The following is a 22562-nucleotide window of genomic DNA, read 5'->3' on the forward strand; positions in this document are numbered from 1 at the left end:
TAGAAAAGGCAGGCAGGGCCAGCCTTTGTCCCACCTGCCGACTCTCCGAAAAGTTGCATTTCCAGCCCCAGGCTCAGAGTAGGAATCTGAGAGGAGGTGGCTTGGGGTCCCTGGAGCATGCTGGATGCCTCTTCAAAGCCTGGCTAGGACAGCTGGGTGGGTCACTGCAGTGTGTGACCTGGTACTGCCTTCCTGAATACCTGAGTGTTGGGGAGGGTGGGAAACATTCTGTGCTCCACTCCAGCCCAGGCAGTGGGCACATGGTCAGTGGGTTGGGGAGCTCTGGGATGCTGGTGCTAAAGTCTGTTTTCCTGTCCCCAGTAGACCAGATCTGCCCTCTTGGAGAGATTGGCAGGAGGGCTTCTCCCACTTCTCTAATGCCAGTCCTACCCAGGAGCTCTCAGGGTTTGGCTAAGCCCCCCTACAAGGGAATTTGACCATCATGGTGGAGTTGAGGCTACAAAGAAGTCCCAGGCTGGTACAGCTTGGCCCTGTCGTCACCTCCATGGAATGTCACCTGTGGGGTGGAGCAGGCTGAGCAGTTAGCTGGCAGCTGGGGAACTGTGTCTCAGTTTGAGCCTGCCCCACCCCTGCCCAGGTCTGGGACCCATTCTGTCTGGGTAGCCTGGGGTGAAAACCCCTAGGACCAAGGTTAGCTTCCCTGGGTGCAGTACAGTTGATGGGGGAGGGTGCCCTGCTGAGAGCACGGGACCATCCCTAAAGCCTCTGTGGAAAGGTAGGGCGGGGCTTACTGGCTTACAGCGTCCACTTTCTGCTCCAGGATAGACAGGCTCCTGCAAGGATCTGGGCTGGAGGAAAGTGCAGGGGACCTGGGAGACAGCCTCTCCAAGGCAGTGATACCCTGACCCTTCTGTCCCGTCACTGCGCTCCCTCCACCCTTCCCAGGCAGAGGGTGGCAGCCTTGGGGCTCTTTGCATCATCCTGTGGCTTCACCGTCTTCACTCAGCGGCAGCAGGGCGGCAGAGGGAAGGGCAGAACCAGCCACCATGGCGACAAGCCTCTCCCACCCCCAGCGTCGCCCTCCCCTCTTGCGCCAGGCCATCAAGATAAGGCGCCGCAGGGTCAGAGACCTACAGGATGCCCTGCCTCCAACAACCCAGGAGGTAGGAGTGACCTCAATGGGGAGAACAGCTGGCCTTGGGGACTCAGCAGGCATGGGTGCCTGGCCCCACCTACCCGTCCACCCTGCCCCTGGGCAGAGCCTTCTGGGTCAGCAGAGTGGGTTTGCCACATGTCCTCTGAGCCACCATGAGTCTCTCAGGTTGGGGGCCCCAGCCTCTCTAGCCCCCTTTCCACAGTGGGCCTGCCCTCCCTCTCCTGCTCCCCTAGTTCCAAAGGAACTTTGCTCTGTGAGGCAGGTGTCCCTGATGTGGGGTGGGCTGCCTAGGGACCCCTCTGAGCTACCCCAGGCTAGCTCAGCATCTCCCAAGTCTCCCACCTCAGCTGCAGGGCCTCACTTCCGCCACAGGGCTGAGCAGGCAGCTGCCTGATAAGCAGAGCTGTTTCCTCTGGGGAAGGAAGAGAGTGTGGGGGCAGGCAGCAGAGGGCTGTGCTGCTGGGCCAGCTGAACGCCCATGGACCTCAGCCTCAGCAGGCCAGGGGACGAGCAAGGTGGCCCAAGGGCCAGACCCCAAGGAGGCCTGTTGTGGGAACAGGTGTGGAGCTTCAGCGGGCTTGGAGGGTGTGCTGGGGACCCACTGCACTAGGCCTGGGCCTTCCTGTCCCTCCAAGCAGGCCTCCAAGGACACCTTGTCTTTCCACCTTACTCCCCAGATTGAGCCTCCATCCCACCACTTCTCCCCTGAGGAGGTAAGAGTTGGAGTGATGGGGGGTGCGGAAGAGTCGGAGTGATGGGGGTCGCAGAGAGGTGCGGGGAGCAGCCCTACATCTCCTGAAAGCCCCTCCATCACTGGCCAAGGCTGATGGCGGCAACCCGGGAGGGACTTCTGAGCCTCAACCCCCTTCACTGCACATGGGCTGCCTGTCTCTGCTCTGGGCTTGAGGTGTTGCTGTAAGGGGTTCCTTGGGCCGGGGAGTTCCTGATATGACCCTGCTTTGCCTCAGCGGGACCTGCTCTATGAGGAAGCACTCTACACTGTCCTGCACCGCCTGGGTCAGCCGGAGCCCAACCATGTGACCAAGGCCTCAGAGCTGCTGGGATATCTACAGGAGGTGAGCCCAGCCCCAACCCCTCCACCTTCCTGCAGCCTGACCCCTGCCCTCAAACTCCCACACACTATCTGCCTCCCCACCAGGCCTTCCAGCTGCAGCCTGAGGAGCACCAGCAGATGTTGCAGCGGGTCAGGGAGCTTGAGGTAACTTGGGCCAGGGCATCCCAGGCAAGGAAGGGCCTGGGAAGCCCAACCCTCTCAGGGACTCAGGCCACTCCCTCCCATCCCTCTAGAGGCCAGTATTTTGTCTGAAGGCAACAGTGAAACAGGCCAAGGGCATCCTGGGCAAGGATGTCAGTGGTGAGTGCAAGGTGGTGAGCCCTGAGGGCTGCTTCCTAACTCCTTTCTGTCCCATCACAGTCTGACCCAGAACTCCTGGCAGGAGCTCCTGTCTCCCAAATGTCTCCAGGACTGGCCTCCATCTAGCTGGTCCCTTGCACTTGGCGTCTGGGCTGGGGAGGTGGTGCTCTGTCCAACTTTCCCTGTCCCTCTCTCAGGAGAAGCTCCTCAGGTGGGCTGAAGAGGGACCCTTCCAGGGTGCCCAGCCAACTCTGTGGTGCCTCATCCTCTCTCCTCCCCAGGGTTCAGTGACCCCTACTGCCTGCTGGGCATCGAGCAGGGGGTGGGTGTGCCAGGGGGCAGCCCTGGGTCCCGGCGTAGGCAGAAGGCCGTGGTGAGGCATACCATTCCTGAGGAGCAGACCCACCGCACCCAGGTTGTCAACCAGACACTCAACCCTGTCTGGGACGAGACCTTCATCCTGTACGTGGCCCTGCCCCAGCCCTCCTCCCCATACTCTCAGGACTCCTCAGTCAGTCAGATTAGTGGCTCTGGAGAAGGGGCTTGGCCCTGGGGCGGGAGTGGAGGGGGGAGACAGAGTAGGCCAGACAGGATAGTCCTGGTGTTGATGGGGCTGGGTGGAGTCCCTCCAGGTGCATTGGGGATAGCCTGAGGCCCTACCTTGCCTCAGGAGGGATGGGGAGGAATGTGTGTGAGGGGAGTAGCAGCTTGCAGGAAGGTGCCAAGTGGGAGTGGGCATATTGTGGGGATGGCAGCTGTGAAGGACAGGATCTGGAGTCCTTGTGGTCTGGTCTGGTGAGGGTCCTATGCTTCTAAGGCCCTCAACTACACTCTTTTCTCCCTATAGGGAGTTTGAGGACATAACCAATGCGAGCTTTCACCTGGACATGTGGTGACTGATATGGCCTGCTCCTGGGGATGGGAAGAGAAGGGCTGAGGGTGGAAAAGTCTCCTCCCTGAAAGGGTGATGGGCACCCTGTCTGTCTCTTATTCAAAACTCTGCCCCACCAGGGACCTGGACACTGTGGAGTCTGTCAGACAGAAGCTTGGGGAGCTCACAGATCTGCATGGGCTCCGGAGGTGGGTGCTGGACTCATGGGAAAGAAGGGGACTCCCTTTGCCCTCCTGCCATGTACTCCATCATTGGGTTCATGCTGGCTACTGGTGGGGGGCAGATTCTAGCCTGATCCCTTCAGGTACTTGATCCATCTCCCTCATGGATCCTGCCTGAAACAGGATCTTTAAGGAGGCTCGAAAGGACAAAGGCCAAGACGACTTTCTGGGGAACGTGGTTCTGAGGCTGCAGGTGAGGGAGAGGAGGAATGGGGCCTGGGGAGAGGTGAAGGGGGCATGTGTGAAGGCTCTGGAGAGGGGCTCCAGGTGCCTGGGGTCTGCCCCACTGCCTCCGGCCCCAGGCTCTAGGTGTCTCCTGCCCACCAGGACCTTCACTGCCGAGAGGACCAGTGGTACCCCCTGGAGCCCTGCACTGAGACCTACCCAGACCGTGGCCAATGCCACCTCCAATTCCAGCTCATTCACAAGAGGGTAGGTCTGGGGCCTGGGCCAGGAACTGAGCCCCGCAGCCTCAGTGGCCCTGCTGTGTTGGGTCTTTTCTGCTCACAGCCATCCTTGCCTCATTGCAGAGAGCCACGGCAGCTAGCCGCTCCCAGCCCAGCTACACTGTGCACCGCCACCTGCTGCAGCAGCTTGTGTCCCATGAAGTCACCCAGCATCAGGTACTGCCTTCCCAGGGCTGGGTGCTGCCAGGGTTGCCAGTCAGGTCCTAATACCTCTACACTATTCCCCTCAGGCGGGCAGTATCTCCTGGGATGGGTCACTGAGTCCCCAGGCCACCACCATCCTCTTTCTCCATGCCACGCAGAAGGACCTATCTGACTTCCACCAGTCCATGGCGTGAGTGCACAGCCCTGATGGGACCCTAGGGGACTGTTGGCGGCTGGCAGGCTCCTGTATTCTGCTGGAAGCTCGAAGCCTCACACTTAGGAGAATTCTCTTTGCCCCAAACTGCATGTTTTAAATCAGTGGCCAACTTTTTAAAAAATCTGGAGGGCTGCATATGTGGCTCAAGAGGTAGCATGCTTGCCTGGCATGCGTGTGTCCCGGGTTCAATCCTCAGCACCACATACAAACAAAGATGTTGTGTCCGCTGAAAACTAAAAAATAAATATTAAAAAATTCTCTCTCTTTCTCTCTCTCTCTCTCTCTCTCTCTCTCTCTCTCTCTTTCTCTCTCTCTCTCTCTCACTCTCTCTTTAAAAAAAAATCTGGAGATTTCACATATAATCCAGATCTCCAGCTGCTCATGGGACAGAAGTATTTAAATGGCAGGACTAGTCAGAGCAGAGCAGTGTGTCCTCTATCTGGCGTGGTGGCCATTAGGGGGAAGGTAGTTGAGGGCCAGGGGCAATGTATATCCAGAACCTTAGGCAGGCGAGTATTTCGGAAGATAAGGGTAGGATGGAGGTGAAGCTGGTACAGCCACCAGACAGTGAGGGGCCTGGTTTGCTTACAGGGCCCAAGCACATAATGCAGGTGGCAGCTGTGTCCAGCAGGAACCTTGGCCTGTCCTTGGATTGCTCTTCTTCCCTACTTCTGCCCTTCCACTGGACCCTTGTCCAGCTCAGTCATTTCCTCAATCATGTCCCCTTGAACCATCTCAAGTTCCAGCTGATGGTTGCTGTGTGTGCATGCAGGCTTAAACCTTAAATCCCACTTTTCATAAGAAGCAAAAAATTCTCAAGTTTTATAATCACATAGCCCTATTTAAGAGATGGACAATTTGAAAAACATCCATGGAAATAAACCATGTGAGTCACCTTCAGTCACTGGTTTTTAGCCTCTGCTGGTAGATGGTTTCCATAGGCGGCTTTGGAGCAGGGAAGGTGCCATCCCTCCCCCTGGGCCTGGCTGAGGCCTTCCTGTCCCTGCAGACAGTGGCTGGCCTACAGTCGCCTCTACCAGAGCCTTGAGTTCCCCAGCAGTTGCCTCTTGCACCCCATCACCAGCATGGAGTACCAGTGGATCCAGGGCCGGCTCAAAGCAGAACAGGTGGATGTGGGAATTGGGTGGGCAAGGGCTGTTGAGCAGGGAGGGCTGTGGGGGAGGTCAGGGGAGCACAGGAGGCCTTGGACCCATAAGCAGCTCCCAAATCCTGACATCTTCCTGGCTTTGCAGCTGGAGGAACTGGCCACCTCATTCACCTCCCTGCTGGCCTACGGCCTCTCCCTCATCCGGAGGTTCCGCTCTGTCTTCCCTCTTTCTGTCTCTGACTCCCCATCCCGGCTGCAGTCTCTCCTCAGGTTGGTGGCTCTGCTTCTTCAGGGGTGAGGGTATAGTGGGGCAGCTGTAGGGAGAGGCCTGCTACAGGATTGGGTATGGGGCATTGGGCCTGTTGGACACAGCCCTCTCTCTGTCTCCCAGGGTCCTGGTGCAAATGTGCAAGATGAAGGCCTTTGGAGAACTGTGCTCAGACAGTGCCCCACTGCCCCAGCTGGTGATGGAGGCTCTGAGGGTATGACACCTTCCCTAGGGTGCATGAGGGCTTGTGCCTGGACCCAGCAACTCCTCCCTGCTCATTGCCTCTCTTTTGGCAGACTGGTACAGTTGAATGGTTCCACCTGAAGCAGCAGCACCATCAGCCCATGGTGCAGGTAGGTGTTGGACAGGGGCAGGCAGGAATGGGACACTTGCCTCTGCAGCCCTGCTTAGCCCACCTTGTCCCTTCCAGGGCATGCTAGAGGCAGGCAAAGCCTTGCTGAACCTGGTACAGGATGTCATGGGCGACCTGCACCAGTGCCAGCGCACATGGAACAAGATCTTCCAAAAGTGAGCAGACCCAGGTTGGGAGGTGGTGGGCCTATGGGATCCTGATGTGTACCACAGGGTCACACTGCTGTCTCCTCCAGTGTCCTCAAGATCGACCTCTTCTCCATGGCTTTCTCGGAGCTACAGTGGCTGGTGAGGCCCTCCACTGACCCTAGGTTGTATCCCTCAGCCCAGTTCCACCACCCTGCCTACTAGGCCTTTCTTTGCAGGTGGCCAAGCGGGCACAGGACCACACATCGGCAGTGGGCAGCCCTGTGTCTCCAGAGATGGGCGAGAGTCTGTTCCAGCTCTACATCAGTCTAAAAGAGCTCTGCCAGCTGGGCCCAGTCCCTCTAGACAGGTAGGCAGCAAGCAGGTGGCTTGTGGCAAGCTGTTGGTGCTTCAGAAAAGAGGTGGGTCTACAAGGGCGGTGGTCTAGAGCTGGTCGCAGCCTTCCGCAGCTGAACTCTAGCTCTCCCCAGGGACAGAGTCCTGGCTCTGGATAGTTTTCACCGCTGGTTCCAGCCAGCCATTCCCTCCTGGCTGCAGAAGACCTACAATGTGGCACTGGAGCGGGTGCAGCGTGCTGTGCAGATGGACAAGGTGTGGGCGGGGGCCTTGAGTTCGGAGATGGCCCAGCGCTCTGGGTGTGGTAGAAGCTGGTAACCTGCTGGGACACCCCCTCCCCACCCATTTCAGGCCAGTTGTGTGCAAAATGCGGCTGCCTCCTGATACCCTGGAGTTAACTGTGACCTGTGACTTCCCTTTGCCATGTATCCTACAGGCTGGGGCTCTGGACAGAGCCTAGCTTGTCCCCCCTGTAGCTCCCTACTCAGCTCTGTGCTTGTTAGTGGGAGAATGGATTTGTCCCTGTTCTGAGCCCTCCTTTCTAATGCTCTCCCTTTTCCCCAGCTGGTGCCCCTGGGTGAGCTGACCAAACATAGCACGTCAGCTGTGGACCTGTCCACCTGCTTTGCTCAGATCAGTCACACTGCCCGGCAGCTGGACTGGCCAGACCCAGAGGAGGCCTTCATGATCACTGTCAAGTTTGTGGAGGTGCAGTATGTCTTTCTGTGTCCTTCATCTTTCTAGGACAACCTTCCTATCACCTACCCCACTTTTTCCAGGCTCATCCACCAGTCTTCCCAAGGCCTATGTCTGAAATTCTCCCAACTTCCTGAGATTCACATGCCCTGCCCTCTACCCTGCATGACAGCTTTACCCACTGATTACTTTCCTCTCCCTGACACCTCAGGACACCTGCAGGCTGGCCCTGGTGTATTGCAGTCTTATAAAGGCCCGGGCCCGAGAGCTCTCTGCAGGCCAGAAGGATCAGGGCCAGGCAGCCAACATGGTAACAGAGCCCAGGCTGGGGGCTGGTCAGGGTGGGGTGGAGCCTGGCAATTCTGGCCCTGTTTTAGGAAGCCTTGCATCCTTCTGTCTGTGCCTGTCCCCAGCTGTGTGTGGTAGTGAATGACATGGAGCAGCTGCGGCTGGTGATCGGCAAGCTGCCCGTTCAGCTGGCATGGGAAGCCCTGGAGCAGCAGGTGGGGGCCTTGCTGGAGCATGGCCAGCTGCAGAACACACTACATGCCCAGCTGCAGGGTGCACTGGCTGGACTGGGCCACGAGATCTGCAGTGGTGTCCGCACTCTGGCTGAGCAGGTAAGTTGTTGTCTGACTCCACAGTGACCCCACCCTGGCCCCCAGCAGGACCTGGGTTGATGTCCAGCCCTCTCTTCCTAAGCCTAAACTCAGGTCCCAAGTGAACTCCCAATCCCCCACTCATTCCCTGGCCTCCCTCCATCTACCATTTTGTGTCCCCAGCTGGAAGTGGGCATTGCCAAGCACATCCAGAGACTTGTGGGTGTCAAGGAGTCCGTTCTGCCTGAGGATGTGAGTGACTCTCCTGCTCACTGACCTTTGCTGTCCTGCCAGCTCTTTGTGTCTGGGGCTATAAAGGGGACCCAGGTTGTTTTGGGGGCTGAAGGCCTTAGGGGTATCAGAGATCAGCCCAGGTATGTTGTTTCCCTGGGCTGGTTTTCCTCTTTGGACACTCAGGGGTACAAATTGGGTCCCTGTATGGGCTCTCCCAGCACCGACAATCAGCGTGGGGAGGGTGAAAAGCCCCACAGGCCTGGGCACACAGCCTCCTTGGTGCCTCTTAGCTCCGCTGTCATGTTTATGCGAGCCAGCTCACTTCATTCTCCCTGTCTGTAAGCTGGGAGAGTGATATACACCCCTGATTGTTTTGGGGGAAGGCTACTCATTAATTCATCAACTGTTTAGTAAGTGCCCACATTGTCCTGACATTGATTCAAGCCTGGGGATAGATCAGTGAAAAATTTCTGCTTTCCTAGAGCTTACATTCTAGCCAGGAAAGTGAAAGAAGAGCTGAGTACGGAAGTACGATAACTTTAGTTACTAAGTACTGTAAGCTTAGTTATGACTATAACTATAAATATACATACAGAAGCGTATGTGTGTGCACACACACTTATATAGTGTGTTAGATGATGATAAGTGCTAGAGAGAAAAATAAAACAGAAGGAAGGGTGGGAAGTGTCAGAGGGTTGTATTTTTAGATAGTAACGGGAAGACCTCATTCAGAGGGCAACAGCTGAGTCAAGACCGCCAGGAAGCGAGGGAAGAAGCCATGAGAATTTCTAAAGGAAGAGCATTCCAGGCAGAGGGAACAGCAAAGGCTGTGAGGTAGCACCACGCCTGACCCTAGAGGAGGCTAGTGTGGCTGGAGCGATAGCAACCAGGAGAGGAAGGCAGAGAGGTGGACAGGGGCAGAGCCTGCAGACATTACAAACCCATGCACAGAAGCTCCTGGCCCTGTTTCCTCCCCAGGGCAAGGAAATGGGGGTGGGATTGAAATGGGCCTGAGCCACCTCCTCCTATTCCTCAGGCTATTCTGCCCCTGATGAAGTTCCTGGAGGTGGAGCTTTGCTACATGAATACCAACCTGGTGCAGGAGAATTTTAACAGGTCTGCCATAGTCCCTGCCCTGCAGTGCCCACACCCTTTCTCCACCTGCCCTGCCTCCAGGGCCTCAGCATCTTAATTAATTAAGGGAACCTGTTGTAAATCCCTTCGGTGAAGTCCCTTAGAGGGTATGACCAACCTCTGCTCAAATGTTTGCTTCCAGGGATAAGGAACTCACTACCTTGTAAACCTGTCCATTTCATGCTGTTCAGTACTGAGAATTACCAGTTCTTCCTTAGTCTGAGCTGAAATCTCCCTATCCATTCTTCCTTAGTCCTGAGACCATCTTCCGGAACCCTTGACTGCTTTTTCTCTTTTTTTTTTTTGAGTCCCCAGGATTGAACTCAGGGGCACTTAACCACTGAGCCACATCCCCAGCCCTATTTTGTATTTTATTTAGAGACAAGGCCTCACTGAGTTGCTGCAGCTGGCTTTGAACCTCCTGTCTCAGCCTCCTGAGCTGCTGGGATTACAGACCACTGGGATTATAGGCATGCACCACCATGTCCAGCTTTTTCCTTCTTTTTAATGTTTTTGGCATCCAGTGTTATTGGCCATGATCCAGGGAAACTTCTAGTTAGGGTCTCTTAAAGCATTGGATGGAGGCACAGGGTGTAGACTCTGGATGGCCTGACTTTAGATTCCAGACTCAGTACTCCTTGGTGGCTTTGAGCAGTTACTAAAGTGCCAATGAGTATAGGCTTCTACTGAGGACTAAATGGGTCATGTGATGTGCTGAGAGTAGGGTTGTGGTCAATGACTACACAGGAAGTGGCCAGTGACTGTTAGTTGTAGAGATGCCCAGGAGGATCCACCTCCAGGTGGAACTGGGGCCCTGAGCAGGCTGCTGACCCTTCTCTCCTAGAATTCTTCTCTTCCTCCTGGACAGCCAGGACCCCTATAGCCAGACCCTTATGTCTTAGGCCATTTTATACTATTTGTTCAGCTCTCCCCACCTCCACGTAAACCACAATTACCTCTCCACTAAGACAGGAGCTTTGCTTAGAAGCCTTTAGAACAGTGCTTGGTGTATAATGAGCACTTACATGTGTTGAATAAATACATAGCCCTCCTCCATTCTTCTCTCTCTCTCTGTTTTTTTTTTTTTTTTTTTTCCTGGAGCTGGGAATTAAACCTGGGGCTGCATGCCTCCTAGGCAGGGGCTCTACCAATGAGCTTTGCCCCAGTCCAGATCTCATCATCATTTTTTAAATATATTTTTTTAGTTGTAGATGGACATAATACCTTTATTTATTTATCTTTATGTGGTGCTGAGGATCAAACCCAGGGCCTCACACATGCTAGGTGAGTGCTCTGCCACTGAGCCACAACCCTAGCCCCTTTCCTCACCAATTTTAATTACACAATTTTTTTTTTTTTTTTTTTGTACGTAACTGCCAGACTCTACTTTGACACATGTTAAACTCAGGGTGTTATAAGGACGGTGTCCCTGTCACTATTTTATTCCCCCTGCAATGTAGTAGATGCTTTATCCCTGTCATGTGTTGTAATTCTATCTATTTTGGCTACTCCATCTTGAATCATGTTTCTGACTTTGGGATCCAGCTTCCTTGCCCATCTTTTGTGGTTTATTGGGGTTTCATGATCCTACTGAAGATTCTTCACTGAACTTGAGATGTGTCAGATAGGACTTACCCTCCTGCCTCTTGTTTGTTCCCTTCCCTCAGGAGACACCAGCCCCCCCCACCCCCCACTGCCTGCCAGCTCTGGCCTCACCTGTGGAGCAGGTGTGGGGGAAGGTTGGGGTAGATCTGGGTCCTTGAGACCTCCCCTTTCTCAAGAACATCTTTGCTTCCTCCTTCTCCACTGTATCCTATGTCTGGCATCCTCTGCCCTCGGCCAGCCTTCTGACCCTGCTGTGGACCCACACACTCACGGTGCTAGCAGAGGCATCGGCCTCCCAGCGCAGCTCATCCCTAGCCTCTAGCAGGCTGAAGGTTGCCCTGCAGGTAAAAATGCCAGCCATAGGACAGTAACCCTGGGGGAGGGTTCCTGGGGCCACCTCTGATGTCTCCCCCAGAACCTGGAGATCTGCTTCCATGCTGAGGGCTGCGGCTTGCCATCGGAGGCTCTGCACACAGCCACCTTCCAGGTAGGAACCTTTTGGTGAGCTCCCAGGTAGGAGGTCAGGGAATCTGTCTTTCTGCACTCACCTGTGTCCAGGACCAGCTACTTAATTTATTGGGCCCAGTACAAAATGAGAAGGTACGCACGCACCTTACTCAAAATTATTACCAGGGCTGGGGATGTAGTTCAGTGGTAGAATGCTTGCCTAGCATGTGCAAGATCCTGGATTCAATACTTAGCACTGCAAAAAAAAAAAAAAAGGAAAGAAATTTAAGATGGTGACAACAGAGTATTAACCCAGGAGTGGAATCCTTCAAAGCACAGGGGCCCAGTGCTCCTGCATAGGATGGGGGAATGCCCAAGAAGCCCACTGTCTGTGCCTCTGTCACAAAACCTCAGACATTGCTGAAGGTGCATTTTTGCTCATGGTCTTATAGCCCCAGAGCTTCCTTTTTGAAGTCATGTCTCAGCCTCAGTTGTGAGCCTGGTGATGGCTGACGGACATTCAGGTGCTACTCAGATGTGTCCTTCTAGGCTCTACAGAGGGACCTGGAACTGCAGGCGGCCTCCAGCCGGGAGCTCATTCAGAAGTACTTCTGCAGTCGCATCCAGCAGCAGGTGAGGCTTCCCTCCCCCTCCCCCACGCCCACCAGGGTTGGAGTTGGCTTCATCCTGCTTTGCCCAGGTGACCCTGCGTATGCAACCCGCACCAGGTGGAAACCACCTCTGAGGAGCTGGGCGCCATCACCGTCAAGGCCTCTTACCGCGCCTCTGAGCAGAAGCTGCATGTGGAGCTGCTCAGTGCCTCCGGCCTGCGGCCCTTGGACTCCAATGGTGAGTGGAAGCTGGTTATTGGCCACTAACTGCTTCCTCTATGGCCCTCCCTGCCAGTGTCCCTGGGGCTGCCGCAGGAGTTCTGGGTGCATTTCTCATGAGGCGCAGGGTTGTTGAGTGGCATAGCTGCAGGGGAGGACTGGAAGAACCCTGGCAGCACCCTTCCCCTAGGCTCCAGCGACCCTTTTGTCCAGCTGACCCTGGAACCCAGGCATGAGTTCCCCGAGTTGGCACCCAGGGAGACCCAGAAACACAAGAAGGACCTTCACCCGTTGTTTGATGAGACCTTTGAATTGTGAGTGGGTCCCTACTCTTCTAGTTCCTCCCCTTACTTCCCTTCCCTGAGCCTCCTTCAAGGGACCCCTGAGATGACCACATTGGACTTAAGGAAAGGGCACTTGGGACAATGGTTTCTTCCACTGAGGGGAAGGAAAATTTGGAGCCTTCTAGGGAAGGGTCCTGACTTTGAGGTCCTCAGGGATCTGCTCTCTGTTGCCCAAGACAGGTGGACCTGGGGCCACAGGACCCCTGATTTAAAGCATCAGCCCATGGTCAGAGCAGGTGTCATGTCACATGGCTGAGAGGAGCCAGGCAGAGCTGACTTTGTAATGTGCTTGTGCTCAATGAGGGGGTGACCCATGTGTTGGAGCAGGGGTAAGGTGATGGTAGTCTTGGGCAAGCAGCTGAGCCTGATTATATCCTTGCCAGCCTGGTGCCTGCTGAGCCATGCCAGAAGGAAGGGTCGTGCCTCCTACTCACGGTGCTGGACCATGACACACTGGGGGCTGATGACCTGGAAGGGGAGGCCTTCCTGCCACTGCGTGGGGTGCCTGGGCTGACCAGCTCTGAGGAGCCCAGTGAGGCGCCCCAGATGCGCCTGCCTCTCACGTATCCTGCGCCCAATGGTAGGCCTGAGTCCCAGGATAGGGCAGGGTAGAGACGGGACACCTGGAAAACTCAGGAAGGGACTCTAGAGAAATGCTTCCTTGGGAGATGGAAGCCAGTGGAATAAGTGCTTGGGCTTGCATTGCTATGTCTGGCCAATCTCTTGATTTGAGACCAATGAGATTCAAGCTCAGTGAAGTTTTGGGTGACTCTTCTCTCTGGTGGGTAAGGTCACCAATGAGTTTCCTTGGGGAGAGGAAGAAGCCTGGATCTGTGAGGGGCACATCCCTACAAAGAATTCTCCCAGCGTAATAATAGGAATAGTTCATCTTTGTGCACATATCGTGAGTCAGTTCTGAGTACTTGGTGTACATGAACTCTTTTAATTCTTACAATCCATCAATGAGGCAGGTGTTATCATTAGCTGTTTTAGAGACCAGAAAACTAAGGCACAAAGAGTTAACTAGCTTCAGGTTCTCTTCAGGAAGGTAGTAGTCACCACCTCAGGCAGTCCAAGCACTCTCATCTTCCAGCTGTGTCTTGAAGTTTGGCTAGTGTGTCAGTCACTGGTTTTCTTTCAGCTTGGTGATGATGGGTGGGGCAGTGCTGTGTCTCCCCCCACCACCCCATCTCCCAGACATGGCCTCTGGCTTCTCTCCACAGGAGATCCAATCCTGCAGCTGTTGGAGAGCCGGAAGGGTGATCGAGAGGCCCAGGCTTTTGTGAGGTTGAGGAGGCAGAGAGCCAAGCAGGCCTCCCAGCATGCCCTAAGGCCAGGGCAATAGAGGGGGAGTTGGGGGATGGGGCTGGTCCCTGGTGGAGTCTTCCCCAGAACGGTTCATTCCCCTAGCCTGGCCTAATATTTGGAGAGCCATAGCAAGTGTAACAGTCAGAATGCAGCCTCTCTAGACTCTCCCATGGCCACAGTGATGGGTGCATCTTTAACAGTATTTAAACTCCCTCCCTTCTTCCCTCCAGCCCTGGCCTCAGCATTCTCTGACACATCCCAGCACAGAGGAATGACTCCTGCCCCTGCTTCCCCTGCAAAAACTGCTCTGGTGGGCCAGGGTCTAGAGCCCTCTGTCTCCTGGCCTTCCTCCTTCAGCTTTGCTAGGGTGTGGTGGGCCCAGACTGTCAGGACCCAGGCTGTGAGCAGAGCCTCCCTGGGGCTCCAGCTGCCCCAGGGGAAGGGTGGTGGTGGCCATTATTGGAGAGACCCAAGGACTTTGGCTCTGGAATGAGAGCTGGCAGGCAGCAGGGCTGGCACCAATGGACAGCAGAAAATACAATGTGACTGCATCGGCTGAGGGTTCTTCCTTCAGGAGGTATCTATCACCTAGAAACTTTCTTAGAAAAAAATAAAAATTAAAAAATTATCCACAGCCCTCTTAGGATTGTCTGTTGGCATCCAGAGGGTCACCAAAGACTCAGGTCAGCTGGCCTCCTCATCCCTCAGGAGCCTCAAAGCTGCCCCCATGCCTCAAAGCAGGGTATGGGCACAGCTGCCACAAGCAGGTGCTGAGGTGGCTAAAACGCACAATTTAACTGTGGGTTTTGGCAGATTTTATCAGGCCCATCAGTTATGGTGGTCACTGCCCAAGAGAGGGGCAGGTGCACCATGAAGCTGAGTGGCTGCTCTGGACAGTATAAGGGGCAGCCCTGCTGAGAGAAAGGGGGCCCCTTGTACACTGGGAGTCCAGTGGTCATTTTAGCTGTGACCCAGATGAAGTCCCTCAACATCTAAATCAGTACAAGCTGATGGAAGAGCTGGAGCTGGGCAGTTCTGAGGTCATGTGAAGCCTGCCCTATTTTCTTTACCCCCAGCACACAGCCTGATGGGGAGCAGGGCAGAAAGATTTGGCGCCTAGAGCATGGGCCCCTCTGAAGGCAAGAGGCAGGGTACTTCCTCAGTGCCATTCCCTACTTATGCTGTTATGCAAACCATTCCAAAGGGACAGTATTGTCTACTGCCTTTTGGATAACATCAACAATAAAGAAACCACTCATAGCTGAGAAAAGACCTACACAGAACAGTCGCATGGCCTGGGAGCTATCAGTATTCAAGGCTAAAAGGTCACCTTCATGGTGGTCCCTGCAGGCCTGTGTCACAGGGCACTCAAGCTGTGGTGGACTCTGTGCGCCTGGACATGCCCTAGGCCTTGGCAGCTGCTTTGCCACACCTAAGGATGTGGGAGGAAGCCATTCCATGCCTGAGGCAGGGGTCCTGCCTGTCTCGAAGCTTGGAGGCCTGTGTTTAGGGACCCACACCCCCCATGTAAATAAGTACCACTGCAAGTTCATATTTTATTTCCAATAGATCTGCTTTGTTGATTTTTGCATTTTTGTAAAAAAGGAGAAAAGTTTTCACTTAATTCATTGAAAGCCCTTTCGTGCTGAGCCCAAGGGGGGCCTGGGCCAGGGCAGACCCTTTGCAACCCTCTTGAGCCCACCCAACACCCAGAGCTGGGAGCAAGGTCACTTCCCTCTGCCCACTCTGCCCTCCCACCCCCGCTGCATCTCTTTCTGTACAGAACGACTTTTAAAATCGAAGCTAAGACACAATATACACTGGACAGCACACACACACATGCACACGGGCGTCTGCCTAGAATGGGCAGGACGTCAGCTGCACTCGGAGAGCACCAAGGAATGCATACGGAGCCCCTCTTGCCAGGAGGGCAGGGCCTGCGCCCCCTTGGTCCTCAGGCCGCAATCCTCCCCAAAAATTGCCCTGCTAGCTGCCAGAGGGAGGGGGCGAACTGCACAGAGGCCACGCCAGAGAGGGGCCAGGGCAGGGACAGCTGAGGGCAGTGCCAGCCTGGCAGGTGGCCCTGGGGCCAGGAAGGCTGTTCCAGGGAGCCCAAGAGGGAAGAACTGAGGGGGACATAACTGGGCCTTGCCCCTCAAGGGGCTTCAAGGGCCCAACTTGGGAGGGGGCTGGCCCTGTAGCTTTGGCCTGCCAGCCCTCGCCATGGTCCCCAGGACTAAATACACATTTGGTAAACCTAGGAGCTTGACTGGCGTCAACCCCCAGCACACCCTCAGGCCTCCCTGAGGCCCTCACATCTGGGAACCAGGTCCACCCACCCAGGGGGGCCTGGAGAGACAGGGTGAGCAGGGCCTGCCCTGAAGGCTTCTCCCTTCCCCTTATCCCCTTCCAGCTTCCCACCATTCCCCACTTAGGCCCCAAGAAGAAGTTAAAAATAGTTAGTTCCTACATAAAAAAGACAAACTGATTCTTTGCCAAAAGGCCAGTGGGAGAAGGAGGGACTTTGTCTCTGAGCAGAAAGGGTGGGGAGCGGGCAGGGGAGGACTGCAAAATAGTCTTTTCTTTTAAAAAGTGCTTGGTAAGTCTGTTTTAAAGTGTGTGTCTATATCTATGTACAGATATACACACAGACACTGCATACGCTGGCCACCACGCATACCGGCACACACACAAATGTATACATGTACATAATCATATACATATACATACATACATACATACATACATACATATATATATATATACTTTAAAGAGTTCTAGGTGAGAGATCTGGGTCCGGCCAGGCCAGGCCAGGCCTGCAAGGTCACGACTGGAGGGTATGGGCCCTGCCGGGTTGGCAGACAGGGCATTCACTGCCCTCGGCACACAGCTCGCACAGCACGGCGTGTTGGCACGGTAGCACCGCCCGAGTCTGCTCCTGACACTTAAGGCATTTCACCGACTGCATGTGGAACACAGCCTGCAGGGAAAGTGAGGTTGTGGTCACCAGCCTGGTCCCAAGTCAAGCAAGGAGTTCCCTTGACTCTCACTTGCCCCGTGGGAGGAGGAAACTGAGGCCCAGAGCACAACAGTGTGCTTATAGGACGCTGCTGGCAAGCAGGAACAGGGTGAGAGCTTGGGCTGCTCAGCTCAGACTCTGCCCACCACTCTGAGTGGATCTGACTGGGGCCAGGGAACAGGCTGGGGCTGCAGCCTCTGTGCCTTAGGCCTTCTCCTGACAGACATTAATGCCTCTTGACTCACTTTATCTCTTAGTGACTCTAGGCCCCCTAGCCCCCTAAGTGAGAAAAATGAAGCCTAGAGAGGACCGTGACATGCCAAGGGGCCTGGTTCTGAAACCTACTGCCAGCTCTTTCCACAAGGGCACATGGCTGATGGGGACCCAACAGGGCATCTAGCAATGCAGACAGGAAAGCCCTCACTGCTGACATGCGGAGAGCTACAAGAGGATGCCACTCAGGGCCCAGGCACACGAATGCAGCTTAGGTCAAGAATACTAGGAACGGGCACTTCTGCCCATGCTGGCTTAGTGCTGGACAGAGGCTCTCAGAAGATTGGCTGTCCCTGGAGCAGCTGGACTGGATCAAGGGTCCCAACACTGGCTGAAGCCATGGTGTGCACCCAGTGCTCCCTAACCTCCAAGGCTGACCTTGTCCACTTGTTCCAGATGGGCCCGCAGCTGCTTCTGGAGGGAGTAGAGAGTAGAGAGCGAGAGTGCCTCCAGGTCAGGGAAGGTGGGCAGGGCCTGGGGGTCAGGCCCTGCATGCAGCCGCTCTAGCTCTTCCTGAAGCTTCTTCACCTGCACCTCCAGCGCATCCCGCTGTTCCCGAGCCAGCTTGCATTCAGCACCTGCCGCACTGGCCCGCTCGCCGGCCTCCTCTGCCTCCTTCTTCCAGGCATCACAAGCCTGTGGGCCCAACACGCAGCGCCTCATCACGATGGCCCCCTGCCCCTGCCCCCCTGCCCCCCCAGAGAGCATCTCTGGGAGCCTGTGTGGGCCAATCTGGCTGTAGGGCCTGCTGGGAAGCTGGGCCTGCAGTCTGGGGAGGGGGCAGGGAGGAGGCTGACGCTGCCTGCAGAGGAGAGAGGTTTCAGGACCTGCAGGAGACCCTCCTTCCATGGGCAGGGCCTAGTATGGCAGGGCTCACACCCTGCCAGAATTCCCAAGGGCAGTTAGGCCCTCTGTCCAGCCACAGCCTATCTCAGAACCTAGGACCCTGGAGCCCTGGGAGTTGGGTCTTCCAGGAAGGAGCAGGTGGCTCTGCGGCTAGATGACACAAACAGCTCTCAAAGGAAAATCCAGGCTTGTGGCACTAGCCACCCCAGTGACCCAACTGGCAGGGTCAGTCCTCCACAGGGAGAGAGGGCCAACAAGTTTCTCTTCTCTTCTTTGGGTCCCAGGTTCCCCCAACCCCCATGCCTGCTCTGGGTAGGCTGGGCTTAGGCTGGATGCCACTAGGCATTAGGGATGGCAGGTAGTGTGGGGCTAGTACCTGCTTGGCCTGCTTCCAGGACTCTTCCCATTGCTTGATGGTCCCGTTGGCTTCATCTAGCTCTTGCCGAAGCCGGGCCAGCTCAGCAGCCCCTGGCCCTGATAGGAAGGCAGGGGAAGTCCCTGGGGAGAAACTTCCAGAGGCAAAGTGCTCCCAGATGCTGCTGTTCATTCCATTCAGACCTGCCCCAGGAAGGGGAGGAACATCAGCCTGGCCACCCCTGCCTGGGAGTTTCTAGGGCTGGTTGGACACTGGGTGGGCATGTGAGACTCTAGTCATGTCAGGCCAGAGTGTTTTGCAAACACGGGTCAATAGGCTGTAAGGGTGCCCTGGGCTGAGTTACAGACTTAGACCTCAGTGCTTCCTGCTCCTTAATGGCTCTTCTTATGAGTCTTAGTGTTTTCATCTATACCTTGGGTCCCATCACTAGCCTGATTAGGGGCTCAGGAAGTATTACAAGGGAGGGCATTATGAAGGCCCCTACTGGTGACAACTGGTAGTGATGACATCACTAGAAATCTAAAGGGCTAGAGCTCAGAGAGCTTTCTTGTACCTAGTGTGAGGCCTGAGAGGGTCCTGGATGACAAGATCAGGAGGAAGAGATATGGGAGAAGAGCCACTGGACAGCACCTTATGTGATAAAAGGACTTTGAGCAGGAGAAGCCAGGGAGCCTTGGCCTCCTTGTTTTACAGCGGACAATGAGACAGGATGTGCTATAAGAATCTCAGAAATCTGGGTGTAGTGGTGCACACCCTTAGTCCCAGCTACTTGGGAGACTGAGATAGGAGTATCACAAGTTTAAGATCATCCTCAGCTACTTAGCGAGACCCTGCCTCAACATAAAAAGAGAAAAATGGAGCCAGGTGTGGTGGCACATGCCTGTAATCCCAGCAGCTTGGGAAGCTGAAGCAGGAGGATCTCCAGTCCAAAGCCAGCCTCAGCAATTTAGCCAGACCCTAAGAAACTCAGTAAGACCCTGTCTCTAAATAAAACACACACACACAAAAAAAAGGATTTGGCTCTGAGGGTCAGAACCTTCTATCAGTCAGAGAGCCCTTTGAAGTTCTAATTTGTAGTTCAGGTTAAGTGCCCCTAGGTTCAATCCCCAGTACCCATAAATAAATGAATGAATAAATAAATAAAATGTGCTGGGGATGTTGCTGTTCAGTGGTAGAGTACGCTTGGGTTCAATCCAGTTTAAAAAAAAAAAAAAAAATCACACAAATGGTGAGTGGTGTCTGCTCTTCTCAGCCCACTCATTCAACTAACAGTAGGACAGTAATACCTCCTGCCCTGCTCTTTGGCCCCCAGGGCACCCCTTGCTTCCTGGCAGACTCATCTTCATCTCTGGCTTCCTTTAGCCCACACATATTATCCTTCCCCACTAATCTAGCCAAGATGTTCCAGAACCAGATTTCAGACATTCTGTCCTCAGAGCAATACAAATGATTGATATAAGAAGATGTTTTCCTGTGGAGCTTCTGCAATGTGCACTGTCTGTCTGTGAACCTGGGTCCTCTGGATGAGTGCACTGACATGACTGGCCCAGCCTACCTGCACCTTTCGGGTAGGTGGCATTTACTCTGTTGGAGAGAAGCCACTTCCTTAGAAAGTGTACTCAACTGCTCTGTCCACATAAGGCCCTTTTGGGATCCCAATGTCTGCACTTCTGCCTCCTGCCCTGGTGCCAGAGACCACTGTGTTGACTGCTCAGTATGACCAAACTGGTGAAAACAAATGTGGGCCAGTAGGCAGGGCTACATCAAGATGCCTCTGCAACATGGGCAAATCAGAAACATGAGACGGTGGTGGACATAATCCACCCCAGATAACCTCTTCCAAACTGGGAAGGTACTAGGAAAATCCTTGGAATGAGAGGAAGTCCCCACAGCTGATCAGAATTTTTTTTCCTTTTTGTGGTTTTGGGAACGGAACCCAGGGCCTTGTAAATACGAGGCAAATGTTTTTTATATTCCTGAGCTACAAATTAGAACTTCAAAGGGCTCTCTGACTGACAGAAGGTCCTGACCCTCAGAGGGCAGTCCTGGCCAAGGAATACCTGCTGGGGAAGTGGCTGTGGGAGAGGCTACTGCTGCTCATTGAGAGGCACCCAAGCTGGGGATTAAGTGTTTTATGCCCATTACCTCAGTGAACATTCCTATAGCCCCACAGGAGACCAGACCCTGGCCACTGAACCTGGAGGGTCTTTGAGGGCCCCCAGTGCCCAATATTTTAATAATGCTGGGCTGGGCAAATAGCCCACTGGGCTAGTTCTAGAGCTCCCTGTACCTTTGCCTAGAAGAGCACCCTGACCTTGGGGTGGGTCTGTGCCACATTCTCCCTTGGTCTCCTGTGACCCTGGTGTGAATGTCTTCTGGGAGCTCTGGGTGACTGGGGAAAAAAACTGATTAATTTATTTCTCTGTGACACTGGGGATCAAAGCCAGAACTCATCAGTACTAGGCAAGCATTCCACCACTAAGCTAAACCCCTCGTCCTTATTTGTTTTTGTTTTTCACCAGGCAAAACCACACTGAAAGCTAGACGTTGGCCGTGGTGATTCCAAGACCACTACTGTTTGCTGCACTAGCCTGTCCTGGTACTTCTTTAAGGCAGAGGCTGAATCACTTGCCCAGGATCATAGAGTGGTAGAGCCTTACAGTCTAAAGACCCTGCTGTGGGACTGGGGGTTGTAGCTTAGTGGTAGAGTTCTTGCTTAGCACATGTAAAGCACTAGGGGTTCAATCCTCAGTGCTACATAAAAATAAATAAATAGGGCTGGGGATGTGGTTCAAGTGGTAGCGCGCTTGCCTGGCATGCGCGGGGCACTGGGTTCGATCCTCAACACCACATAAAAATAAAATAAAAATAAAAATATGTGCCCACCTAAAAAACAAACAAATAAAAATAAATAAATAAATAAAAGGGAGCCGGGTGCAGTGGTGCATGCCTGCAATCCCAGTAGCTTGGAGGCCGAGACAGGAGAATCTCGAGGTCAATGCCAGCCTCAGCAAAAGTGAGCCAGTAAGCAACTCAGTGAGACACTTAAAATACAATATAGGGGGCCGGGGTTATGGTTCAGTGGTAGAGCACTTGCCTAGCAAACATGAGGCACTGGGTTCAATCCCCAGAACCACATAAAAAATACTAAATAAAGATACTGTGTCCATCTACAACTAAAAAAAGTAAAAAAAAAAAAAAAAAAAAAATACAATATAGGGCTGGGATGTGGCTCAGTGGTTGAGAGCCCCTGAGTTCAATCCCCAGTACCCCAAAAAAAGGCCTAAAAAAGTAAAACAAATAAAAAACACTTCTCTGACCTCTAGCCTGGGTGATGTGCCAAGCAATGAGTGGCCAAAAGCACATTCTAAAAATTCTTGCCCTAGTCCCCTCTTACCTAAAGATCCATGTGATGCTGAGGTCCCCAAAAATGTGTTTTCTGACTGGCTCAGGTGACCCTGGGGCTGCTGTAGAAAATGTGAAGAGAGGCTGACAGGAGGAGAGGGGGACGCAGAGTGGAAGGAGGTAGAGCTGCCCAGGGAGCCAGGGATATTCACAGGTGCAGAACTCTGCAGCAAACTGCCACCTATAAGAGGTGCCCCGAAGGGCGGGCTGGGTGAGGGCCAGGCAAGCCATATGGGCCACACAGAGCAGGTGGCCTGGGCTAGCTGGGACCAAGGCATCCTCCTGGCCACCCTGCCCACCCAGTGCCCAGTACCGATTGTGATGCTGCTGGGGTGGGGCACTGTGCTATTATCGAAAGTCTTCTCCAGGGCAGCCACCCCAAACTCGTTCAGGTCCAGATCATCCAAGGCAGATTCTAGGGACAGAGAGACCAGGATGTGGGCCTCTCAGGGGCCACAGTCCAGGCTCTAATCCCTACCTGACCCAGACCTCCTCATATCCTGCCCGCCATGTGCCTTTGCTCAGGATCTCCTGGAACACTGACCCTCGATGCCTGCCCTGTCCAGCCCCAGTGTCCTCCTTTCTGAAGTCTTCTTTGACATTTCATGGAGGAATCAAGTCCCAATCCAGGGTCCCTGCCTCTGATGGAGAATGTCTTTATGATGTTTCAGGATGTGTGTCTCACCCTGAGCTCAGAGGTCTCTGGACTCTTTGTGGCCAGTACATAGTAGGTGATCAACAAATGCCAACACCGACTACTGAAGTGGCCTGGGAGGGAGGAT

The 22562-nt window shown here is 54.3% G+C and overlaps 2 protein-coding genes across 6 annotated transcripts in view; one reads left to right on the top strand and one right to left on the bottom strand.

Annotated features, from left to right (window-relative positions):
- The first annotated feature begins 1007 nt into the window (after positions 1-1007).
- On the top strand, positions 1008-14138 carry Unc13d (unc-13 homolog D). Its single transcript, XM_076871831.1, has 32 exons — positions 1008-1124; positions 1795-1830; positions 2086-2193; positions 2277-2336; positions 2426-2492; positions 2774-2954; positions 3340-3384; positions 3504-3572; positions 3729-3798; positions 3933-4037; positions 4136-4228; positions 4303-4406; positions 5443-5560; positions 5687-5811; positions 5933-6023; positions 6106-6162; positions 6240-6337; positions 6418-6469; positions 6547-6677; positions 6799-6919; positions 7229-7372; positions 7572-7670; positions 7774-7980; positions 8143-8211; positions 9230-9309; positions 11171-11276; positions 11348-11419; positions 11929-12012; positions 12108-12228; positions 12400-12523; positions 12937-13133; positions 13777-14138. Exons 1-32 carry the CDS (start codon positions 1008-1010, stop codon positions 13896-13898), a joined length of 3273 nt encoding a protein of 1090 aa, XP_076727946.1. The 3' UTR covers positions 13899-14138.
- A 1265-nt stretch (positions 14139-15403) lies between these two features.
- Positions 15404-22562, bottom strand: part of Unk (unk zinc finger) — a 39593-nt gene continuing 32434 nt past the window's right edge. For 4 of the 5 annotated variants that reach the window (XM_076871827.1, XM_076871828.1, XM_076871826.1 and 1 more), the window contains exons 12-16: positions 22094-22195; positions 21773-21961; positions 18376-18557; positions 17532-17789; positions 15404-16841 (exon numbers count right to left, since the gene is read on the bottom strand). In XM_076871827.1, coding sequence (XP_076727942.1) covers positions 16686-16841; positions 17532-17789; positions 18376-18557; positions 21773-21961; positions 22094-22195 — 887 coding nt within the window. In that variant the 3' untranslated portion in view covers positions 15404-16685. Of the gene's footprint in view, positions 16842-17531; positions 17790-18375; positions 20768-21772; positions 21962-22093; positions 22196-22562 lie in introns of those variants that run through there. The other variant, XM_076871830.1, reaches the window with a different exon arrangement.

This window comes from Callospermophilus lateralis, chromosome 11 (assembly GCF_048772815.1).
Source record: "Callospermophilus lateralis isolate mCalLat2 chromosome 11, mCalLat2.hap1, whole genome shotgun sequence".
In the NCBI taxonomy this organism is placed as follows: domain Eukaryota; kingdom Metazoa; phylum Chordata; class Mammalia; order Rodentia; family Sciuridae; genus Callospermophilus; species Callospermophilus lateralis.